Here is a 20,885-nt window from a genome sequence, read left to right as displayed (position 1 = left end):
TAATACCTACATTTTGAACAATGACTTTCGGTAGACTTGACGAGGATGAAATATTATACTTTTCATTGTGTTGTGTCGGAGGAAATGTTCTGGCAAGTTTTATATCCTGCGTTTCTTTGCTGGCTCAATAATTCATTTGAGTCAGAGAAGACAGAGGGGGCCTGGAGAAGAGTCTCACAGTGATTTATTGGTGTGCAAAGCTGCTGCTGCTGCTGCTGAACAATAGCAAGTTGTCAGCTTCAAACTCTGAGAGCAAAGAGCTGCCAAGTCTGTGCTCTGAACACAATAAGACTTTCTCTTTGTGATCTTTGCAGAAGTGGGAGGTTGTCTGAAGTACGCAAACAAAATGTGACCGTGTTCATGGAGAGATGTTGAATGCAGAGTGTGATCTGTTCTTGCTGAAGTATTAAACACTGAAGTGAGCATGCTGCATGCCATCCACTCATCCAGCGGCGTCAGACAGACGGACAGCTGATGAAACCTTTGTCCCCGGGTCAGTTTTCCACCGTGTTGCCTCATTGCTGTTTCATCGTCGTGTCACTTCACGAGAAGAGAGTTGACAGCGTGGAGCTTCTGGGGGAGCAGAGGCGAGGGGAGGGATCTGCTGTCGATGACAGGAGGAGGAGAATGAAGATAAGAGACAGAGGAAACATACTGACCTGTCAACACTCAGAGAAATAGATGAAAGGCTGGGACAAAGAGGACAGACACTGGGGGATTTGTTCTCTCAGTGCTAGATTGATTCTAACTCAAATTCAACGAGGTCCAGTTACAGAAAATCTCCCCATGCAAAGGTCCGGAACTTCAAAATGTCTAACTTGCTTCATGAATTAGTGTGATATATATTGAAGTGACTGTAGCTTTATCAATGTCTGCATGTAATCAACAGCTGACTGCCAATCAAATAAAGAAAGTACAATTCAAAAACAACAATATTTATTGTCGATTAACATTACATTCTGTGGATATGTGTAATGTTCCTCTCGGGCTGCATTTACAAATAAAATAGAGAAAATAAATAAAATAGCTTTTGAAAATATGTGCATCTTAAAAGTGCTTTTTAGATAAATCAAATAAAGTGTAGCAGCAGCTTGAGTTTCCCTTTTTCTTTGTTAACCGTTTCACATAATGACTTAACAGTTTCAGACGATTATAGAACAATATCAGTCTTTACACATCATAACAATTGAACAGTTTTAAAGTTTCTCTTTCTTTCCCTCTTATATTGCAGTCCCTCACTCGCTTTGTTTTATTCAGTGCGAGAATTGAGCTCGAGCTTGCCCTGCCAGGAGTTTAAATCTGGGCTGAAATTGTGTCAGGGCCATTCTCATAGTGCAGGTGCTCATTGGTTAGCCTCGGTTAGCTCATTGGTTAGCCTCGGTTAGCTCATCGGTTAGCCTCGGCTAGCTCATTGGTTAGCCTCGGTTAGCTCATTGGTTAGCTTCGGTTAGCTCATTGGTTAGCTTCGGTTAGCTCATTGGTTAGCTTCGGTTAGCCTCGGTTAGCTCATCGGTTAGCCTCGGCTAGCTCATTGGTTAGCCTCGGTTAGCTCATTGGTTAGCTTCGGTTAGCTCATTGGTTAGCTTCGGTTAGCTCATTGGTTAGCTTCGGTTAGCCTCGGTTAGCTCATTGGTTAGCCTCGGTTAGCTTCGGTTAGCTCATTGATTAGCCTCGGTTAGCTCATTGGTTAGCCTCGGTTAGCTCATTGGTTAGCCTCGGTTAGCTCATCAGTTAGCCTGCTCTGGAACGATATTTATTTTGTGTGAGCTCAGTTCTGACTTGAGAGGGAATGTTTGGTCAAACACCTTGTGTTTTGTCTCATAGTGGCGTGTTGGCACTTTTAATGAGCGCCACCGCCTGTTGCCGACCCCTGCTGTATGACACTGACTGCTGATGATATCAGTCACATAGTCATTTTAGACATTTGATATCTCCACATATGATATGAGTGCTTCAGGCTGCCCTTGTGAACCCTGAATCTCCTCTCAGCCGAACGTGGGTGGGATCAGACATGATGTTTGGGGAAACGATGGACAGCTCCTCGATGTTTTGGAGGATGGATGTTTATTCAGTGTGCTTCTGTGTTTCTCAGGAGGCACAGCGTCCAGGCAGAAGGGCTTCCGGGGTTGTATCCGCTCCCTGCAGCTGAACGGCGTCCCCCTGGACCTGGAGGAGCGGGCGGAGATCACCCCCGGGGTCCAGCCCGGCTGCCCGGGTCACTGCAGCAGCTACGGCTCGCTCTGCCAGAACCAGGGCCGCTGTGTGGAGAGAGCCAGCGGCTTCCACTGCGACTGCGGCCTGTCGGCGCACACTGGAGCCTTCTGCCGCACTGGTACACACACGCATATGTTTTCCTGTGGAGCCACTCCACCAGCCACGTTAGCAGAACACCATATACGGTTCTGCAGGAATGAAACTGTCGTCTTCCTGTCACTGTGCAACGTTGGTCCTGGTTTGACTGTTAAACGCATCACCACACACATCTGTGTTTTGAATCAGTGTTATCAAAGAGTTGTTCGTGTCAAAGTCGGGTCTGAAACAGACAGCAGAACATAACAGCACCAGGTGCTATATATTTATATAAACCACATCATTCAATGACATTAGTGATTATCTTTCTTCCAGATAACTATCCATGTTATTTTGTTTGCCAATAAGATCAGATAAGATGTTATACCGACGTACATTTTCTGGAAACGGGTGCGTTTTGACCCGACGACAACAGGAAGATTCAAGCATGGAGAAAAAAGGACAAGTATTTGACATTGGTTGGAGTTGGGTTGCCTTAGCGTTGCCCACTGCCTGGCCTCTCTCTAGTAGACCTGTCCAAACACTTCACAACATGTCCTTTCCATCCCCTTTCCTGCAGTCACTCAGCTGATTCATCTCGGCAGCTGAGGTCGAGTCTGTTTTGATGTCTTGTAGTCCCCGTAGCAGACGAGTCTCTGCCGAATATGTTCTGAACAGAGCCTTGAGCTTCTGTAAATATGACTTCTAATAATCACGTTAGACAATAGGCGGTTGAAACAAGATGCATTCCCTTCGAGCACATTCAGAAATACAAATCAAACGTCAGGGTGTTTGTCTGCTGTTGTGTAAAGGACAAGCATCTGTTACTATACTCTACATTCATCACATCCAGTCTGTTTGAACTTGAATCAAAGCCCCAGCGGCCAGATGGTCTGCATGACTCAGATCCTGTATATTCTACATCTCTCTCCTCAGAGTTGTCGGCCAGCTTCCAGTCGGGCACGTCGCTGCGCTACACCTTCAAGGAGCCGTACGAGTTGAGCAGGAACAGCAGCGCCCTGCCGTCCTCCATCTCCTCGGACCCGACGCCGAGAGGAGAGAATGTCTCGCTGAGCTTCAGGACCAATCAGAGCCCGGCTCTGCTGCTCTACGTCAGCTCCTACCACACCCAGTACCTGGCCCTGCTCGTCAACAAGCACGGTGAGGGGGCGCTCTCACTGTCAAGGAGCTTGTGATTGGCTCTCACAGCTCAACACGGAGGGTCTTCAATAATCTCTCTCCCTTCCTGCGTTGCCTAATCCCACGCCTCTTCTTTTCTTCTCTTTGAGGGTTTCATTTATTTATTTTAGAACAAGGTTTTTCAAACTCATGTTCCTCACATCTCATTTTCCTCCCGTCTGCTTTGCCTCGTCTTTCTCTCGTCTTTTTTTATCCACATTTTTCAAACCTCGTCTATTCATGAGCCTGACCTCTCCTCCTCTCCTCTCGTCTGACCTCTCCTCCTCTCGTCTGACCTCTCCTCCTCTCGTCTGACCTCTCCTCCTCTCGTCTGACTTCTCCTCCTCTCGTCTGACTTCTCCTCCTCTCGTCTGACCTCTCCTCCTCTCGTCTGACCTCTCCTCCTCTCGTCTGACTTCTCCTCCTCTCGTCTGACTTCTCCTCCTCTCGTCTGACCTCTCCTCCTCTCGTCTGACCTCTCCTCCTCTCGTCTGACCTCTCCTCCTCTCGTCTGACCTCTCCTCCTCTCGTCTGCCTTCTCGTCCTCTCGTCTGACCTCTCCTCCTCTCGTCTGACTTCTCCTCCTCTCGTCTGACCTCTCCTCCTCTCGTCTGACTTCTCCTCCTCTCGTCTGACTTCTCCTCCTCTCGTCTGACCTCTCCTCCTCTCGTCTGACCTCTCCTCCTCTCGTCTGCCTTCTCCTCCTCTCGTCTGACCTCTCCTCCTCTCGTCTGACCTCTCCTCCTCTCGTCTGACCTCTCCTCCTCTTGTCTGACCTCTCGTCTGACCTCTCCTCCTCTCGTCTGACTTCTCCTCCTCTCGTCTGACCTCTCCTCCTCTCGTCTGACCTCTCCTCTTCTCATCTGACCTCTCCTCCTCTCGTCTGACTTCTCCTCTTCTCGTCTGACCTCTCCTCCTCTCGTCTGACCTCTCCTCTTCTCATCTGACCTCTCCTCCTCTCGTCTGACCTCTCCTCCTCTCGTCTGACCTCTCCTCCTCTCATCTATTCATGAGCCTCTCGTCTGACTTCTCCTCCTCTCGTCTGACCTCTCCTCCTCTCGTCTATTCATGAGCCTCTCGTCTGACCTCTCCTCCTCTCGTCTAACCTCTCCTCCTCTCCTCTCGTCTGACCTCTCCTCCTCTCGTCTGACCTCTCCTCCTCTCGTCTGACCTCTCCTCCTCTCCTCTCGTCTGACCTCTCCTCCTCTCGTCTGACCTCTCCTCCTCTCGTCTGACCTCTCCTCCTCTCGTTCTTCCTCGCTCCTCTTCCTCCTCTGCAGTTGTACCAGATCAGGCTCTGTCAGATCTGTCCTCTCTCACCCCGTCAGACTCGTCTGCCTTTTAATCCGTGCGGCTGGTGCTTTGTCTCAAACTGAACCTCCTCTCATACGGAGGGATGAAAGTGTTATTTCTGCTAATGGGTGGCAGGAAACTTGCTGATTTGTTTTACAAACTTTGGTGTTAAATAATTACGTCTTGAGTTTGGCTTTTAGGAGTAAGCCACTTCATTTGAAATTCCTTTTTACGAGAGCCCGACAGAGCTGGCACTTTGCTGCCTGATTGGCTGTACATGGATTTGTTCTGGTGTTAATGAGAAGCAGCTGATGCACAGCGTGGCGTTAAGGCTTCCTGCTGACCGTGGAGTCATCAGGTAAATGCACTTAAACTGAAAAGACTAATTAAATCCCTGAGAGCTTTCGCTCTGAGACGCCTCATTTCTTTTTACCCTCGACAGCAGTCGCCCCTTCGGTCCAAACACAACGCCTCGACTGACGGCACCTTTTGTCTGCCGCTCCTCCTGCTATAACTACATTCTCCTTCAAAGGAAACCGTGTATGTGTGCTACTAAAGCTGTATAAAGGAATCTAATGGAGGACACAATGTAACTTCTTATCCCTCCTTTCTTAAATCTGCACTTAATGCTTTGATATTAGGAGATTTCATTAGATTAGCTGTGGGATTGAGTCGTTATCCTTTTAATCCTTTTAAATAATCAGATTCATCTTTGAAGGATTAAGTGTGTTTACCCTGAGAGCCAAGACTACAGACATGGCGAGGCCACTTTCAGGAAAACAAAATGTCCACCTTTTGAAATAATGGTATTTAAAATGTTCATCTGTCTGTTCGTAAGGTCGTTTGATTTACTGTGAGAACTTTAATGTAACCCTGTATTTTGGTGTGTGTGTGTGTGTGTGTGTGTGTGTGTGTGTGTGTGTGTGTGTGTGTGTGTGTGTGTGTGTGTGTGTGTGTGTGTGTGTGTGTGTGTGTGTGTGTGTGTGTGTGTGTGTGTGTGTGTGTGTGTGTGTGTGTGTGTGTGTGTGTGTGTGTGTGTGTGTGTGTGTGTGTGTGTGTGTGTGTGTGTGTGTGTGTAGATACGTTGGAGGTGAGGTACAAGCTGGACAGCAGCAGAGCCGCTGAGGTGTTGCAGAGCAAAGTGAAGAGGCTGGCAGACGGAGAACTGCACACCGTCACCCTCAGGAGACGGACTGACTCTGTGTCTCTGCAGGTGAAATAACGACTAACTAAAGTTGTCAAATAAATGTAGAGGAGTAAAAAGGACAATACGTGCTTCCCACTTGGAGTCGACTAAAGTCAAAGTCAACTTTAATGTCAGACAGGGAGATTGAAACGCTGCCCTGATACATAAGGACATGCTTAGCCATTATAACCTCTCGTGGGTTACCTCTGTTATACACATGGTGAAATCAAGCACCCCGGCACGTCCACTTCACTCTGCATCGCATCGCCACTCGCTCGTTGCGATGGGATCCAGTTACACCTGAACAAAAACACTCCGGCTTCAAAATGGTGGAAGGAGCTCCCTTATTGGTATCAGGCCAGCAGAAAAGCTACATAGCTTGGATTGGATTGGATATACTTTCTTAATCCCCGTGGGGAAATTGTTTCTCTGCATTCGACCCATCCTAGTGTTAGGAGCAGTGGGCTGCCATTTTGAACGGCGGCCCGGGGAGCAGTGTGGGGAACGGTGCCTTGCTCAGGGACACCTCGTAGCACTTGGTCTTGCCGGGACTTGAACTGGTGACCTTCCAGTTGCCAAGTCCCTATCGACTTTGCCACCACCGCCCCATCGCTAACTGAAAATGCACCTGATTCCACTGCACCTTGGCCATTAAACCCAACACACACACACACACACACACACACACCCTCACACACACACACACACACACACCTCACACACACACACACACACACACACACACACACACACGTTAAAAAGCCTCCACTTATGGGTGCACACTGGACTTAGTTGTTTTCAGATACGTAAATGAACGCTTCTACAGGCTACATTATAACGTGTTAGAAACCCAAATCTCTTTGGGCTTAAGCCTGTTTTACTTTTCTTTCAACGTGCACCAAAACACTGAGTGTTGGAGTACAGGTTTAAAATGAGGCACCGATCCCAAGGGCAGACGCAATGACGCTCACACAGACAATCCCTCTCCCCCTGGGTGTGTTGTTGTATCGTGATAATGGTCTATATGATGAAGCGCTTGACTGTCCAGCACGCAGCTACACGGGGCGGCACCGAACAATACAACGGCTGCAGGTGAAATATGAAGCATTAATATCATATCTGGATCTACGGAATGTTATCTTGTTAACAACAGCTTCAGATGATGTATGAGGTTGACTTCGTCCAACCAGCTGCCAGCATGCTGTATAATTATCACCCTTAATGGAAATACAAGGTGACCTCTCCTTGAAAGGACTCTTGAGTGAGGCTCCGATGTTCATAATATGAGCTGCGTCTGCGTGGTGTCGGTTTCCATCATCAAGAATCATGTCTGAAAACCTACTCTGGAAACACGGTGTGGTGTAGGAAGATATCTCAACAACTTGAAACAATATATTGAATTATATTAGGGTGTTCTTTAGTTGCCAGAACTAATCTTAATATTTGTTTGTACGCTTCCCATTGCCATCTTCAGAGCAAACTTAAAATCTGTGCATGTAAGACATCTTTGGCTAGGAGAAACCAAAGATTACTAATTTGGAAAACAATGATCCTCTTTCAGATCGACCAGAACCCCAGAGAAGACTTCAACCTGACATCAGACGGAGAATTCAACGGCATCAAGTCGCTGGTGCTGGGCCGAGTGCACGGTGAGAGAGAGGCCTGTTTCATTAGAGAGCACTTTAGAACTGACGTGACGCTCAGTCCACGAGTATTTGGGGGATAAATGGAAATATAATTCAAAGAAGTCGGAGGCAAAATATAAGAGCTTCTTTACAATAGAGGTTTTTATTTTGCTTGAGAAGTTGATTTCAGAAGATCACAGCTGCTGCAGGACTTCTTCTGTTGTCTCTCATCTCCACTACAACACATCGTTTACTGCGAGGTAGAAATGTGTCTGTGAAGAAACATCTTCATCAACTTTGTAGTCACTGTTTTGAGCTTCCTGCAGTGTGATAAATATTCAGAATTTAGTTTTGCATGCAGCGCTTTCAGGGAACTCTGCGCACGGGTTGTCAAGTTGGAGAAGATGTTCCTTCCTTTGCGTGTTCTGGATGGGTATCGTTTGAAATGTATCGATTCCGATTCGATTCCAAAATTGTAAAAGAAAGAGGTCAAACGTTTAGATAACAAAAATATCTTTATTCTTTTAAGCTTTAACAAATAAAAAATACACATGTAATACAAATGTATTGCACAATAGCTGTGCTTTATTTTAACTGAGCTATGCCTGTGGCAAGCTATTAACAGGCATTACACTGTGCCTTGTCTTTTTCTTTCTTAGTGTAGTGGAGCCTCACTTTAGAGCAGGGGTGTCAAACTCAATTTCATCGCGGGCCACATTTGCATAAAGGTTGCACTCAAAGGGCCGGTTATAACTATATAAATATATAATATATATATAAAATAATGTATTATGTTACATTATTGCCTCTGAATTGGATTATTATCGGATAGGATAATAACTTAGTAATTAACTACGTCTGAAAGCAAGTCCAGGGCAAATAATTGCGCGCATGTCATAAAACGAGATGCATTGTGGGACATGTAGTTTATGGGCAACCTGCTCTGTAAAGTGTCATGTAACCATATAATAAACGTATTATATTCTTTGCAAGTTCTTGCGGGGCCACAGAAAATGAAGTCGCGGGCCGGATTTGAGTTTGAGACCCCTGCTTTAGAGTGTTTACCGCAACCCATCTTTGGTGTTACGCCTCCTGTGGTGTGCGTGTGACCGAGGGGCGGACCGCTCACACGCTGACATGACGGGGTTAAAACACGAGCTGAGTTACGACATGCTGGAGCTTTACAACCAAAAATATAAAATATATCTAATAATCTGTAGGATATTTGGTGTGTGGGACTGTAACCAAAGTGTCGTGGAATAGTCACTGTTACGTACGGTGGCTGGGAGGTTAAAATGCGCTACAATGCCCCAACCCTTTCCGTTGGGAGGAAACGCGCTGCCCTTCCAGAAACAATGCAAATTAAAAAAACACTAATGTGCCAAAACTAGGGTTGGGAACCGAAACTTGGTTCCAGATGAGAACCGAAAATGCCGGGTACCGGGTACCCATACGAAATACACAATTTCGGTTCTGCTTAACGGTTCCTAAACGCGGTAGACCCTGTATTCACCGCCACGGCGCAGACGGACCCGGTGGAATACAGGGTAAGGGCGGACTGGCCATCTGTGTGTTCTGGAGAATCACAGAACGGCGGGCCGTCAGCGGGCCGTCAGCGGGCCGGTTCGCTGACGGCCGGCACCGCCCTTTAAACGGCATCATGTAAGTTGCGGCGACAGGTCCACAGTGTCCCCGCAGCGAGGCTCCCCCCGCCCTCCCGAAGACAGTTCACGAGCTCAGTCACTTCAGTCAGATCAGCATCAGAACAGCTGCAGGAAAGTGGATTTGCTGTCGTGTACTGGCAGCCCGTCATCCGTCAGCCTAACTAATCGACCCGGAAGGAATACAGAGAGTCAGAGAGGTGCCGGAGTGAGGAGTGTTTCCACTGAGAGCGTTTTACGGGCTGCGGTAATGCTTCCTGCCGCTCTCATCAACATGCAGATGTGTCACCTCTCAGTCATGTGACCAGACACTGATGCAGCTGCTGACAGGCTAATGTGGGCTTCACAGCTGCTGTGTACACTGCTGTGAGGGAGAGGAGGTGAGTGATGAACAGATCTGAGTCAATAACGTGAACAGATAGAGGTGAGGGTGCACATCTGTCTCCAGGGGTGATGGATGCCCACTGGAAGCTGAAGCATGCACTGTAGTGTGTGTGTGTGTGTGTGTGTGTGTGTGTGTGTGTGTGTGTGTGTGTGTGTGTGTGTGTGTGTGTGTGTGTGTGTGTGGTGTGTGTGTGTGTGTGTGTGTGTGTGTGTGTGTGTGTGTGTGTGTGTGTGTGTGTGTGTGTGTGTGTGTGTGTGTGTGTGTGTGTGTGTGTGTGTGTGTGTGTGTGTGTGTGTGGTGTGTGTGTTGTGTGTGGTGTGTGTGTGTGTGTGTGTGTGTGTGTGTGTGTGTGTGTGTGTGTGTGTGTGTGTGTGTGTGTGTGTGTGTGTGTGTGTGTGTGTGTGTGTGTGTGTGTGTGTGTGTGTGTGAGAGAGAGAGAGAGGTCAAGTGTGTGTGTGCGTGTGCGTGCGTGCGTGTGTGTGTGTGTGCGTGCGTGCGTGCGTGTGTGTGTGTGTGTGTGCGTGCGCTCATCATTAGTCAATAAGCTGCCACTCTTGTCCCGCTCTGATAACAGGGAGAGGTGAGGCAGTCGATGGACCTGTCAGTCTGTCGTGTTTTTATTGAGCACGTCGTCCCTCCAGTTCAGAGATTAAAGCCTCCGAGCGAAAGGTTAGAAGTTCAATCATTAGCACGGATAAATAAAACGTTAACTTCAACACTCGAGAGGTCCAGATCGTTGACCTGTGCTCTGAGAAATCATTCAAATGTTACTTTCCTGTTAATGAAACAATAATCTGCCCGTAGAAATACATCCAGATGTTATTGATGAAATGTTTGTTGTGATCAATTACCTTCATTAATAATTGACAGTGTAAGCTACATTTCCAGAACTATCTTTTATGCAGCATCAATACAAATACACCATTCTATGTTTTTTAATGTACACATTATTTGCATATTTATTGTAATATAATTTATCTGAAATTGATCAAAATCAAATTAACCCTGGAGTAAATAAAGTATTCTGAGTATCTCGAAAATGGAATACAGGTTGCTGCACTTGTATTAAAGGAACAGTTTCGTAACTAACGTAATTCGTTATGACTAAAAGTCATCTTTTAATTGTTGTTAAAAGTTTTGTAACTATTCCGTTTCATAATCATTGTGGACTTGAACTGACTACCTTAAGATTCTATCTCTTAATTACAAAGCTATATTCAGCACCTATACAACCACAATGCATTGGTTTTATGCTTTGATTTATGTTCTATCTATTTTTATTTTTGGCGAGCATTTTGTTGCTTTCGAACAGAATACCTGATCGCTTTGTCCCGTTTGCATCTTTATGAAACCTGTGAAGTTTTGTTCCGTTTGAAGCATGTTAACTGGAGTTATGAAAAAACCGTGTTTCATGACGGGTGATCTGTCGCCATGGCAACGGAATTTGATGACACCCCATAATATGCTTATGTTATGCTTATGCTTGAGTTATGGGAGAACCGTGTTTCACACCGTGGTTTTTTTTCACATTTTACGAATACCTCTTGGCAAGAAAGTGAATAAGCATATTTTTCACGTGGTTCTGAAAAAGAACGAAACAAATTGAGTTGTTTTTAAAAACATTTGGGATTCACTTATGTGCAAAGAAAATGATTCCTTGTTCCAGAGCTGGTTTGAACTGTCACATTGCAAAAAAGGAATAAATATAATATACGAAATCTTGTCAGAAAACACTAGTAATAATAATAATAACTTTAATTGATATAGCGCCTTTCATCAACCCAAGGTCGCTTAACAAAGAAACATATAAGGACAAGACATAAAACAGGTGGCAGAAATCTAAGTGTACAGTACTCTTGTTTCCTTCCCTCTCCAGACTCTGAGGGTCTGGATCCAGATCTGTCCAGGTTGGCGTCTCTGGGTTTCTCCGGCTGTCTCTCGGTGGTCCGCTTTAACTCCATCAGCCCTCTGAAAGCTGCTCTGCTGCACCCGGACAGCAGCCCCGTCACCATCTCCGGACCGTTACTGCAGTCCAGCTGCGGCTCCTCGGCTGCAGCCAATCCCTACGCAGCAGAGAACACACACCACCTGTCAGGTAGGAGAGGACCACGTGGTTAGGTTCATTTAGTTTTACTGGACGTGCAAGATCGTTGGATTAATTCAGTGTACTATTTGTTGTTTTCAAGTTTGGCTTCCATTAGTGCAATTGGGAAAGAGATGCAAAGGTTTACATTTAGATTGCTTATTATTACATGTCTCTTCGCTGACTATTTCATCCAGAGTGAATTACACACTGTAAAACCATTGACATGCCTCTAGGAGAAAAGTAGGGTTCAGTAACTTGCCCAAGGACACTTTGACATGTTGCCATAGAGATCGAACATCCAGCTGTTATGAAGCACCATTAGAAGTCACTTGGACGCATGTTTCAGTCCATAATAATATCCTGTAACTTTTATTCTTGGCCTCTTCCGACTCCCCGAAGCTGCTCAGCTGCTGATTGCCCCACTGTTTATCTGCTGAGTCACTGCAACTCATAGGGAAAGGTTACTGTAATGCACAACAGGGGCTCAACAGTGACCTTCTTCTCATTGCGAAACTGAATTGGGCGATGGCTGTAAAGTTGGTTGATCCAAAAAGAATAAATGCATCCCTCGAGTCACCGGACTCACAGCAAATAGATTAAAACACAGAGGATATTTCTTATTATTTTAAAGGTCACTGATCTTGTCTTTTCCCAAAAGCCCAATCATTAATTGCTGACTTTTCTTTTAGCATCGACAACAGCTTTTGGGCGCTCTGTCTCTATCAGTCCTTTTCCCCACCTTTTGCCGAAGGAGGCTGAAAGTTGGCCCGGAGGACGACTGACGGTTGTGTGTGCTTGATTTCATGATTGTGTCGTATGAGACGATATGATGTCGGAACAATCTGACATTTGTCTTGCATCACAGCCGTTTGTGACATCAACAAGGGAAATACCAAAAAACTAAAACAAGGAATCAGACTTTTAACATAGCATTATTTGACAGACTCTGCATTCAGAGGATTGAATCTAGCACAAAGCAGTGTTTCAGTCTAAATCAGTGTTTCTCAAACTTTTTCATACCAAGGAAAAAAACACTCGCGGACCACCTAACTCCACAAATATCCAGAAACACATCGTTTTTTACATGTATCATGGAATCGAAAGTGAAACTTAAGCTCGCTCCATTACGGAGATATTCCCGCGAGAGTGCGGAAAACTTTAATTAATTAATAAATTTCAAATGTTACCAATATACTCACGGACCACTAGGGGGCGCTCACGGTCCACCAGTGGTCCGCGGACCACACTTTGAGAAGCACTGGTCTAAATGTATAAATCCTGGGACCCTGTGTCTGTAATTTGATGGCAACAATTCACTTTCGCTGCTCAAGGTCAGAGGAAATGTTGTTGGCCAGCTCTAATATGGCAGGCTGATTCGTGGAGTTACTTGTTTGGTGGAGCAGCTTTCCCTTAAAGGCAATAACTTGTATCATGTGTTATTGCAATACTGTAGAACGCTTATAATCACAGGTGTGAAAATCAATAAGGATGTGTCTACTCGCCCCAAAGGACCGAAGGCGGCGGAGAAAATAAAATCGTTGTTTTGTCCTTTTAGAGATTATTCAACGTGCTTTCCCCTGGATAGCAGATGGTCTATCACTGCACCAAAGTACTGGATGTGTTCTGTGTGGATGCATACGTGTCTTTAGTCCCAGGTTTTATGACTTTGCCCTGGTTTTTCAACACGTTGTAAATGTGTGGTTGTAGGTTGGCTGAAATAAAATAAACGACTAAATGATATGTTGAACCCCTGAAATGATGTTTGCTTACAAATCTGCAAGTGTGCCATGATGTCCCCTTTGTTTGTCTGTGAGCTTATCTTCCCTCGGTAGGAGCTGCCGTGTCTCACTGTGCAACGGCCTCATTGAGTATGCACACGTTGTCGAGGAGACTCGTGACAATGTGCCTGATGAGATAATTAATTGTGACACCAGAGGGGAGTTCCCAGTGCCTCTCCTCTGAGTCGTCTTCCTCCAGCGTCATGTTGCTTCCAGAGCTGCTGTTCCTCCCGTCTGCTCTGAATGATGATTTTGTCTCTAAATGTCTCTTTTCTGCGCTTATCTTCCTCCTTCTCTTCTTACATTATTTCTGCTTTTCTGTTATTCTTCTCACATCTCCTCTTTTCCTTCTTGGTCACTTCCTCAATCTCTCCTTCTGCCTTTCTCTGCCGTAGATCATGCTGGCGTAGTGGCTTCAGGTCAACCTTTAGTGAACGCCATCAGGACCGACTCGGCTCTAATTGGAGGTACTGAACCCGTTTTTTATCGGACTTCTTTTAACTGTGAGAGTCAAAGATTACCCTCAATATTTAATTGGTGAGCGATACCCTCTGAAAGCCTGCAAATGTGACATTATGGGTGAAGGAAATCCATCAAAAAGAAAAAAGTTTAGCTAAATATTTCTGGCCAGACGGATTGATTTAAAGCGAAGATTGATTGGTTTCTATAAGCGTGAAAAAGTCATTTAAAAGTGTCCGTTAAATCTGTGTCTTTCTGTGTCTCAGCACAAAAGACTAATTAAAGATCCACTGAACACGACGTGCTGATGGAGGAACGTTCACACCGTTATCTCAGTGCGAAATGGAGTTCAGTTTTATTTCAGGACCGCAATTAAATGAAAGTGTCTCTGGAAAACGAAATGTGCAGAACAGAAGAATCCAGCTGAGTCCGGACATATGAAAAACCTGTTCACAGTGTGTGGAAGTCAGATTAGGAGAATCAGACTGAGGGGGACAGGTCAGACTGCAGGGGGACAGATCAGACTGAGGGGGACAGGTCTGACTGCAGGGGGACAGATCAGACTGAGGGGGACAGGTCTGACAAAGACAGAGGAGGCAGAAATCATCTCTCGTGGTTTCACAAAAAGCTCTGCGACCAAAGTCCACTGTGATGGATTCATTCCTCAGAAACTCAGCGAGACAGTCAGAGAGACATTCAGAGAGCGAGACAGTCAGCGAGACAGTCAGCGAGACAGTTAGCGAGACATTCAGAGAGCGAGACAGTCAGCGAGACAGACAGTCAGAGAGCGAGACAGTCAGCGAGACAGTCAGAGAGACAGTCAGAAAGACATTCAGAGAGCGAGACAGTCAGCGAGTCAGAGAGTCAGCGAGACAGTCAAAGAGACAGTCAGCGAGTCAGAGAGTCAGCGAGACAGTCAGAGAGACAGTCAGCGAGACAGTCAGGGAGACAGTCAGAGAGACAGTCAGCGAGACAGTCAGAGAGACAGTCAGAGAGACAGTCAGAGAGACAGTCAGCGAGACAGTCAGAGAGACAGTCAGCGAGACAGTCAGAGAGACAGTCAGAGAGACAGTCAGCGTGCAGCGCGGCTTTCAGAGAGAGGAGCACACATCAAAATGTTGGGTTACGATATGGGCTCTACTCAGGCGGTTGCCACAAAGAAGTCGTCATTTACCCGTGTAAAAGTAGGAAAACGCTCTCTCAAAAGTTGGGCCGTTTTGTCCTCATGCGCCAATGAGCAGCTCTCATAGGAAAGAACGAGACCCCGCCTCCCACGCTGTATCCAGTTCTTATTATAGAGTGGCGAAGTCCCGCCCATCTACTTCCGCTCCATGGGACCTTATTTCGGAAAAACTATGCATTGAAGTCAATGTGGAGAGAAAGATTATCTTTCGATCCCGTTTGAATTGTGCCACGAATTACACACATGATGTTTGTCAATTTAAAAAATCATTTCCATGTCAAAAAAGTCAGTTTGTCGTAAAACTGTTGAAATATAAGACTATGAAAAATACGCAACTAGAAAGACTACAACTCCCAGAGTCCCGGTCGAGCCAGCATGCGGGGAGTTAGTCGGTTCGTAAGACTCTTACCCCTTGTGTGTGTGTGTACAGCTCTCAACGTGCCCAGACTTGGAGTGATTTTCACCTCTTTTAATACTTTCCGCCTCGTTCTGAAAGAAAGAAGTGAAATGTTTCAACGTGACGGCCGTCTGGGTGTGTGGTGCGGGATGGGAGATGTAGTTCATTGAGCGGTTTCACACAAAAAAAAGTGTTACTTCACAGTTTTACGACACATTTTGATTTGTGTGTTTAAATTGACAAACATCATGTGTGTAATTCGTGGCACAATTCAAACGGGATCAAAAGATAATCTTTCTGTCTCCATTGACTTCAATGCATACTTGTTCCGAAATAAGGTCCCATGGAGCTCCCCCGGAAAGGGAGGGACTTCGCCACTCTATACATCCATGCACTCAGGTCCCAGCTGTGTGCATCACTGTTTAGCGTCCCAGTTTCCTTATTTTTCTTACAGCGTTTAGTTTATGCAGCGCTTTTAGTGATTTAAAATGTTTTCTATATGCGGCACATGTTGTCAAGTTGTCATTGTTTCTGACGCTGCATGTGTTTTCTCCTCATGGAAATGTGTTGTGCTGTTATAGCGCGTTATTATCGTACCTGTCCCCCGTCGTACATTACAGGAACATTTCCTGCATTCAAAATATACTTGAAGTTAAGGCTGGGCATTATATCGATATTGTGATATAAGACTATACATCGTAATGTGATGTACTTTTCTGAAGTTATAGGACTTGTGCCGTTGTCAAGAAATCTACAGCTTATTATTTATCTTAATTCTCATTGTGTCAATATTTTCTGAAAGCATTGTTTTGAGACCCGACCACATTATAGCAATAACGATATTGAGGTATTTAGTCAAAATAAATATCGTAATATTTGATTATTTTTCACATTGTCCAACCCTACGTGAAGTATCAAAAGTAAAATGATTTAAATTGCCTAATGCATATTAATGAGGGGATACTGTCAAGAGTCAGTGTATTATTTTATTATTATTTTTAATGTATCTATATCCAAGCCGTATTGTAATGTCATCAACAGCGAAGGTGGAGTTCATTTGAAATACTTTATGTAATATATTTTTAACGAATTAATCTTATTTTATGACCTGCTCATATGTTTCAGATCTAAACTCGTCTTTATTTGTATTTAATATGTTTTAATAACATCTAAATACGAGTAAATGTCCTCTTCCCTGCAGGGGTCATAGCGGTGGTGATCTTCGTGATCGTGACCGTGCTGGCGATAACGGCCAGATTCCTCTACCGGAGAAAAGAGACGTACCGGAACCAGGAAGTGAAGGGGGTCAAACAGGAAGACAGCCAGGACTTCCATTTCAATAACCAAACCGACCCCCAGAACGTCTCCTCTGAAAACCCAAAGGAGTATTTCATCTGACCGACGGCCTGATGACCCGGAACAGTTCCCCCATGTTTCTCTCTGTGTACATAGTGTCGAGACTCAACACAGCGCTGGACTTAATGTGTGTTTATACTCTTGTAAATATTCAAAAATCTAAATGTGAAAGTGATGTCTAAGGCCAATTAATGTCCTTTCGAAAAGGTTGCACATGATCGAATATATATATGATTTACAGTATTTAAACCCAACTTTATTTCAGTGAATCAGGGCATCGTGGCTGATGCACGTTTCTATTAGGATAAGAAATGGATGTTAGCTTGATTGGAAATGTGTGTCTCGTAATGAGGAAGTTAAGAAGATTGCTTCTGTGGTTTTAATGTCTTGTTGTGGTGCGTCAGGAGCGTGCCTGCAAACATCCACCAAACACCGGGACGATTTTCGAACCCAATTCAGCACCTGAATTAAAAAAGATTTTCCTCCAGAGACATCTTGCTATCACAGATGTGTGGAGTTAACAAGTGGCGCCTTCAAAGTCAAAATGGCACTCTGCAGCCTGGCAGCGAGAGATTTGAAGACTTTTTAAGCAGGAGGAATTATTTTCCATTTATGTTTTCACTCTTTCTCTTGGAAGAGAAGTACATCCATAATTAATTGTAGCTGTACAGGTTGTTTTAAAGTGTTCTCTTCCTTGCTGTGTGCCGCCTGCTGGGAGCGTCCTCTCCCCGCTCTCTGGATGCCTCTGAAGCTTTTAACGCTGACAGACTCTATAGCTCTGTGGCGCGCTGTCACCTCTGTCCCCGCTCACAGAGACATGTGTTTCTGACATGCTAATCGGCTGCGCTCTGACAGCTGGATCGTGACTAATAATCCAATAGACAGTGTCACGATGAAAACAGCCTGATATGTACACTTCAAAATGGAGCACCCCCCCCCCATGTGTTAATTCAACTCATGTGTAAAGAGAGACACTGATAGAGGGAGGAAGAGGAGCGGCTGCTCATCAAACCCACCTCTCGCTCTGAGACCCAAAGCACAGATGGGCTTTTAACGACAGAAGTTGCCCAAACTTCAAAGTGCATTATTCATCTCTTTGTGTTTCTCTTTTGCTCCACCTCTCGACAGCTGAGGCCACATATTGTTGTCTTGATCCCAGAGAGTCCTGGTGAGGAAGCAGTGATGTCCTTCCTCTTGCAGCAGCACACTGCACTGCAGCAATTTAGAGAGGAGAGGAAGTCCACAGGTAACCTTGACACTCAGATAATCCTGCACACTGAGCACCTGGAGCGCCCGGCAACAGAAACACAGCACAGATAACAAGTTTATTAAGATCCAAGGTGGAAAATGTAGACTTTTAAGGCAGAATTCCCTCAGTTCAACTTTAGAGTGATGTGTGCAAACAAGAAAATAAACATGTTTCCCCGATACACTGTGAACTATCAAAAAACGAACTATTTTAAGCTCCAAAACATTAAATTCACAGTCAGATTTATGCATTAAAACCTCCTTATTAGCTCATGCATCTCAGCATTTTAGATAACTCAATTTTAAAAGATAAAGACATGGTCACACTTCATAAGGAATGCAACAAAATTCCTCCGGATGTTTTTATTAAATATGTTTGCTTCGGAGGCTTGGTGACATGAGGACTAATCACTAATCACATGCTGTAATAAAATAAACGCTAACTCACTAGCCACCTGCCAGAGCTTCTCTCCGTGTGTATGTTCTCTCCGTCATTTCATCCCCTTTTCATTTTGTTCTCCTGATCGTACAACATTTAATAATAATAGTAGTTGACATGGGAAACTGTCATCTAGAAAGCTGTTTTTCTAAATGAACTCCTGCCTCATAAGTCTGTAAACCATTTCTCTTTGGAGCAGTTTCAGCCACGGTTCAATCAAACTGGAGGGAACCAGAGATAAGAAAGGACAGCTTTTATCCATTTGAGATTCGCCAGCTCTCCCTCCGAGCCGCTGCTGCTAATGGCTCATTATTACATGGTTTAGTTGAATACTCGATTCTGATTGGTCAATTCAGAACACGTGACACGTTATTAATCCAGAACAGACAGACCGCTGTCAAGGATTTATTGACCGTTGTTAGGGACGCTCACATCTGCACAAAGAAGTCCGTTCGATGTAACTGTATGCAGTTTTCTAACTGACAAGACAAGAGCGACAAGAAAACAGCGGAGAAGTAACGGGTCAGAAACCCTCCTTGTTACGCAGCGGTCCAGACATAGACATCAGACGGCGACACATATTCAGTGTGCAGTTACTTTGGCATTAGGGCAGGGATATCTAGATACTTTCCAAGGTTTGACATCATGAATTGTGCTACTTTTAAAGCAAGCAACGATTTTCAAATCTGTAATCAAAAAGCTCCTCAAAAACACTATCGAAGCAGTTCCTGCCGTTGCTACGTTAGTTCAAACGGTAACAACGGACTACTTTTCTTAGCGGATGCATGTCAATTTAAATCAATACATAACTATTTTTTAAATCAATAAAATCATTTTCTAAATCCATAAAAGCATTTCAATTAATATTGTCGAGAATGTGGCCGTGTGTAATAAGCGGGATAAGTATCCCTTACTTATTATTACATGTCACTTGTTAGACGCTTTTATCCACAGCGCCTTACATACTCAACACTGTGGGCAATCCCCACAGGAGCAATTTGGGGTGAAGTGTCTCTGACCCCCTGATCCGAACACCAACGCACTACCCACTGCGCCACAGCCTCCCGAAAAACAGTTAAAGGTGGGGTAGGTAAGTTTGAGAAACCGGCTCGAGATCGCTAGAATTTGAAAATACACAACCGGAGAAAATCTGCCACTTCCTCACAGAGCCCCTCCTCCAACACACACGAACGCCACATGACCAATGAGGGCACGAGATAAGTTTGTGCCCCGATGGAAGGCTGACAGGCAGGTAGGCCATCGGTTGTACTTTTTACAGTATTACGGCTTCTACAGATGAATTTTTTTATGGATTTGTTGTCAAAGCACTTCAGATATTCATTGCTATCGGGATGTTGAGAGCATTCCATGGAATATAACAAAGAGTGTATCTCGAGCCGGTTTCTGAAACTTACCTACCCCACCTTTAACATCCACAATATTAGTGAATCCTCCAGACCTGGTCCTTTCACAGGGGATGAATTCATTTTGCCTTGAATGTTTGAGTCGATGAGGCGACATGTCATTACCGTCCTCAAATCCAACAACAAGAAATAACAATGAATTGCCCATTCTAACAAATAGTGTCTCTGCGTCCAACACTTCATGTACCTTACTGATCTGTGCCATGAAGCTCAAGTATTGTATATAAACTATTTGTAGTTCCTTTATTGACACGGACAGGTTTGATTTGCATCCTGCTGCTTTAAACACAACGTGGAGATGCATTCATTCCTGAACACTAGTGTACATCTGTTGGAGTAACGTTTGCTTAAAACAACTGTGATTTTGGGGGAAATAAGTGAGATTTCCTTTAAATTAGAATATATATTTGTGACTTTCTTTATATCTAAAGTATTTGGGTTCAAGGCAGCAAAGAGGGAAGTTGTATTTGGTCTTTTCATGAGATTGTATGACGACAGAATAACAGCCTAGCCGTGTGTTGTTTTGTCAGGGCCTCCTCTCTCACAGTGCGCTGGTTGACGTGTGTTCAGTGTAACCGTAGTGTTGGTGAATAACAGTGATGTTGTGCCATTTAAATATCCACATTTCACCCACTCTGACTGTTTCAACAAAATCCTGTTTGATGAAAATAAATAAACGATGCTTTTCTAAAAGAGAACTTCAGGTTGTTGTGCTTTGCAGAGGAATCTCACGTTCATTGTGCCAGCTTGTGTTTACATCGACGTGCCAAGGATGCAGAGAAGACGTGCCAGCAGCCGAGAGAAAAGAAATCCCCCGTGTTTTGTTATTCTTTTCATCGCTTTTGTTTCTTTGTGAAATGAAGATGACACATATCAACCAGGACAATTTAGATACGC

General features: G+C 44.7%; 1 protein-coding gene across 3 annotated transcripts in view; it reads left to right on the top strand.

Moving 5' to 3' along the window:
* LOC117462411 (contactin-associated protein-like 4) overlaps positions 1 to 20,657 on the top strand; it is a 230,164-nt gene extending 209,507 nt beyond the window's left edge. For 2 of the 3 annotated variants that reach the window (XM_071206241.1, XM_034104633.2), the window contains exons 17-23: positions 2,093 to 2,332; positions 3,226 to 3,450; positions 5,841 to 5,974; positions 7,509 to 7,596; positions 11,495 to 11,713; positions 13,878 to 13,949; positions 16,723 to 20,657. In XM_071206241.1, coding sequence (XP_071062342.1) covers positions 2,093 to 2,332; positions 3,226 to 3,450; positions 5,841 to 5,974; positions 7,509 to 7,596; positions 11,495 to 11,713; positions 13,878 to 13,949; positions 16,723 to 16,919 — 1,175 coding nt within the window. In that variant the 3' untranslated portion in view covers positions 16,920 to 20,657. The remainder of the gene's footprint in view (positions 1 to 2,092; positions 2,333 to 3,225; positions 3,451 to 5,840; positions 5,975 to 7,508; positions 7,597 to 11,494; positions 11,714 to 13,877; positions 13,950 to 16,722) is intronic. The other variant, XM_034104634.2, reaches the window with a different exon arrangement.
* The last annotated feature ends 228 nt before the right edge of the window (positions 20,658 to 20,885 follow it).

Source organism: Pseudochaenichthys georgianus, chromosome 17, assembly GCF_902827115.2.
Source record: "Pseudochaenichthys georgianus chromosome 17, fPseGeo1.2, whole genome shotgun sequence".
NCBI lineage: Eukaryota > Metazoa > Chordata > Actinopteri > Perciformes > Channichthyidae > Pseudochaenichthys > Pseudochaenichthys georgianus.
Note: the sequence above shows the minus strand (reverse complement) of the source record. Positions and strands in the feature narration are given on the sequence as shown.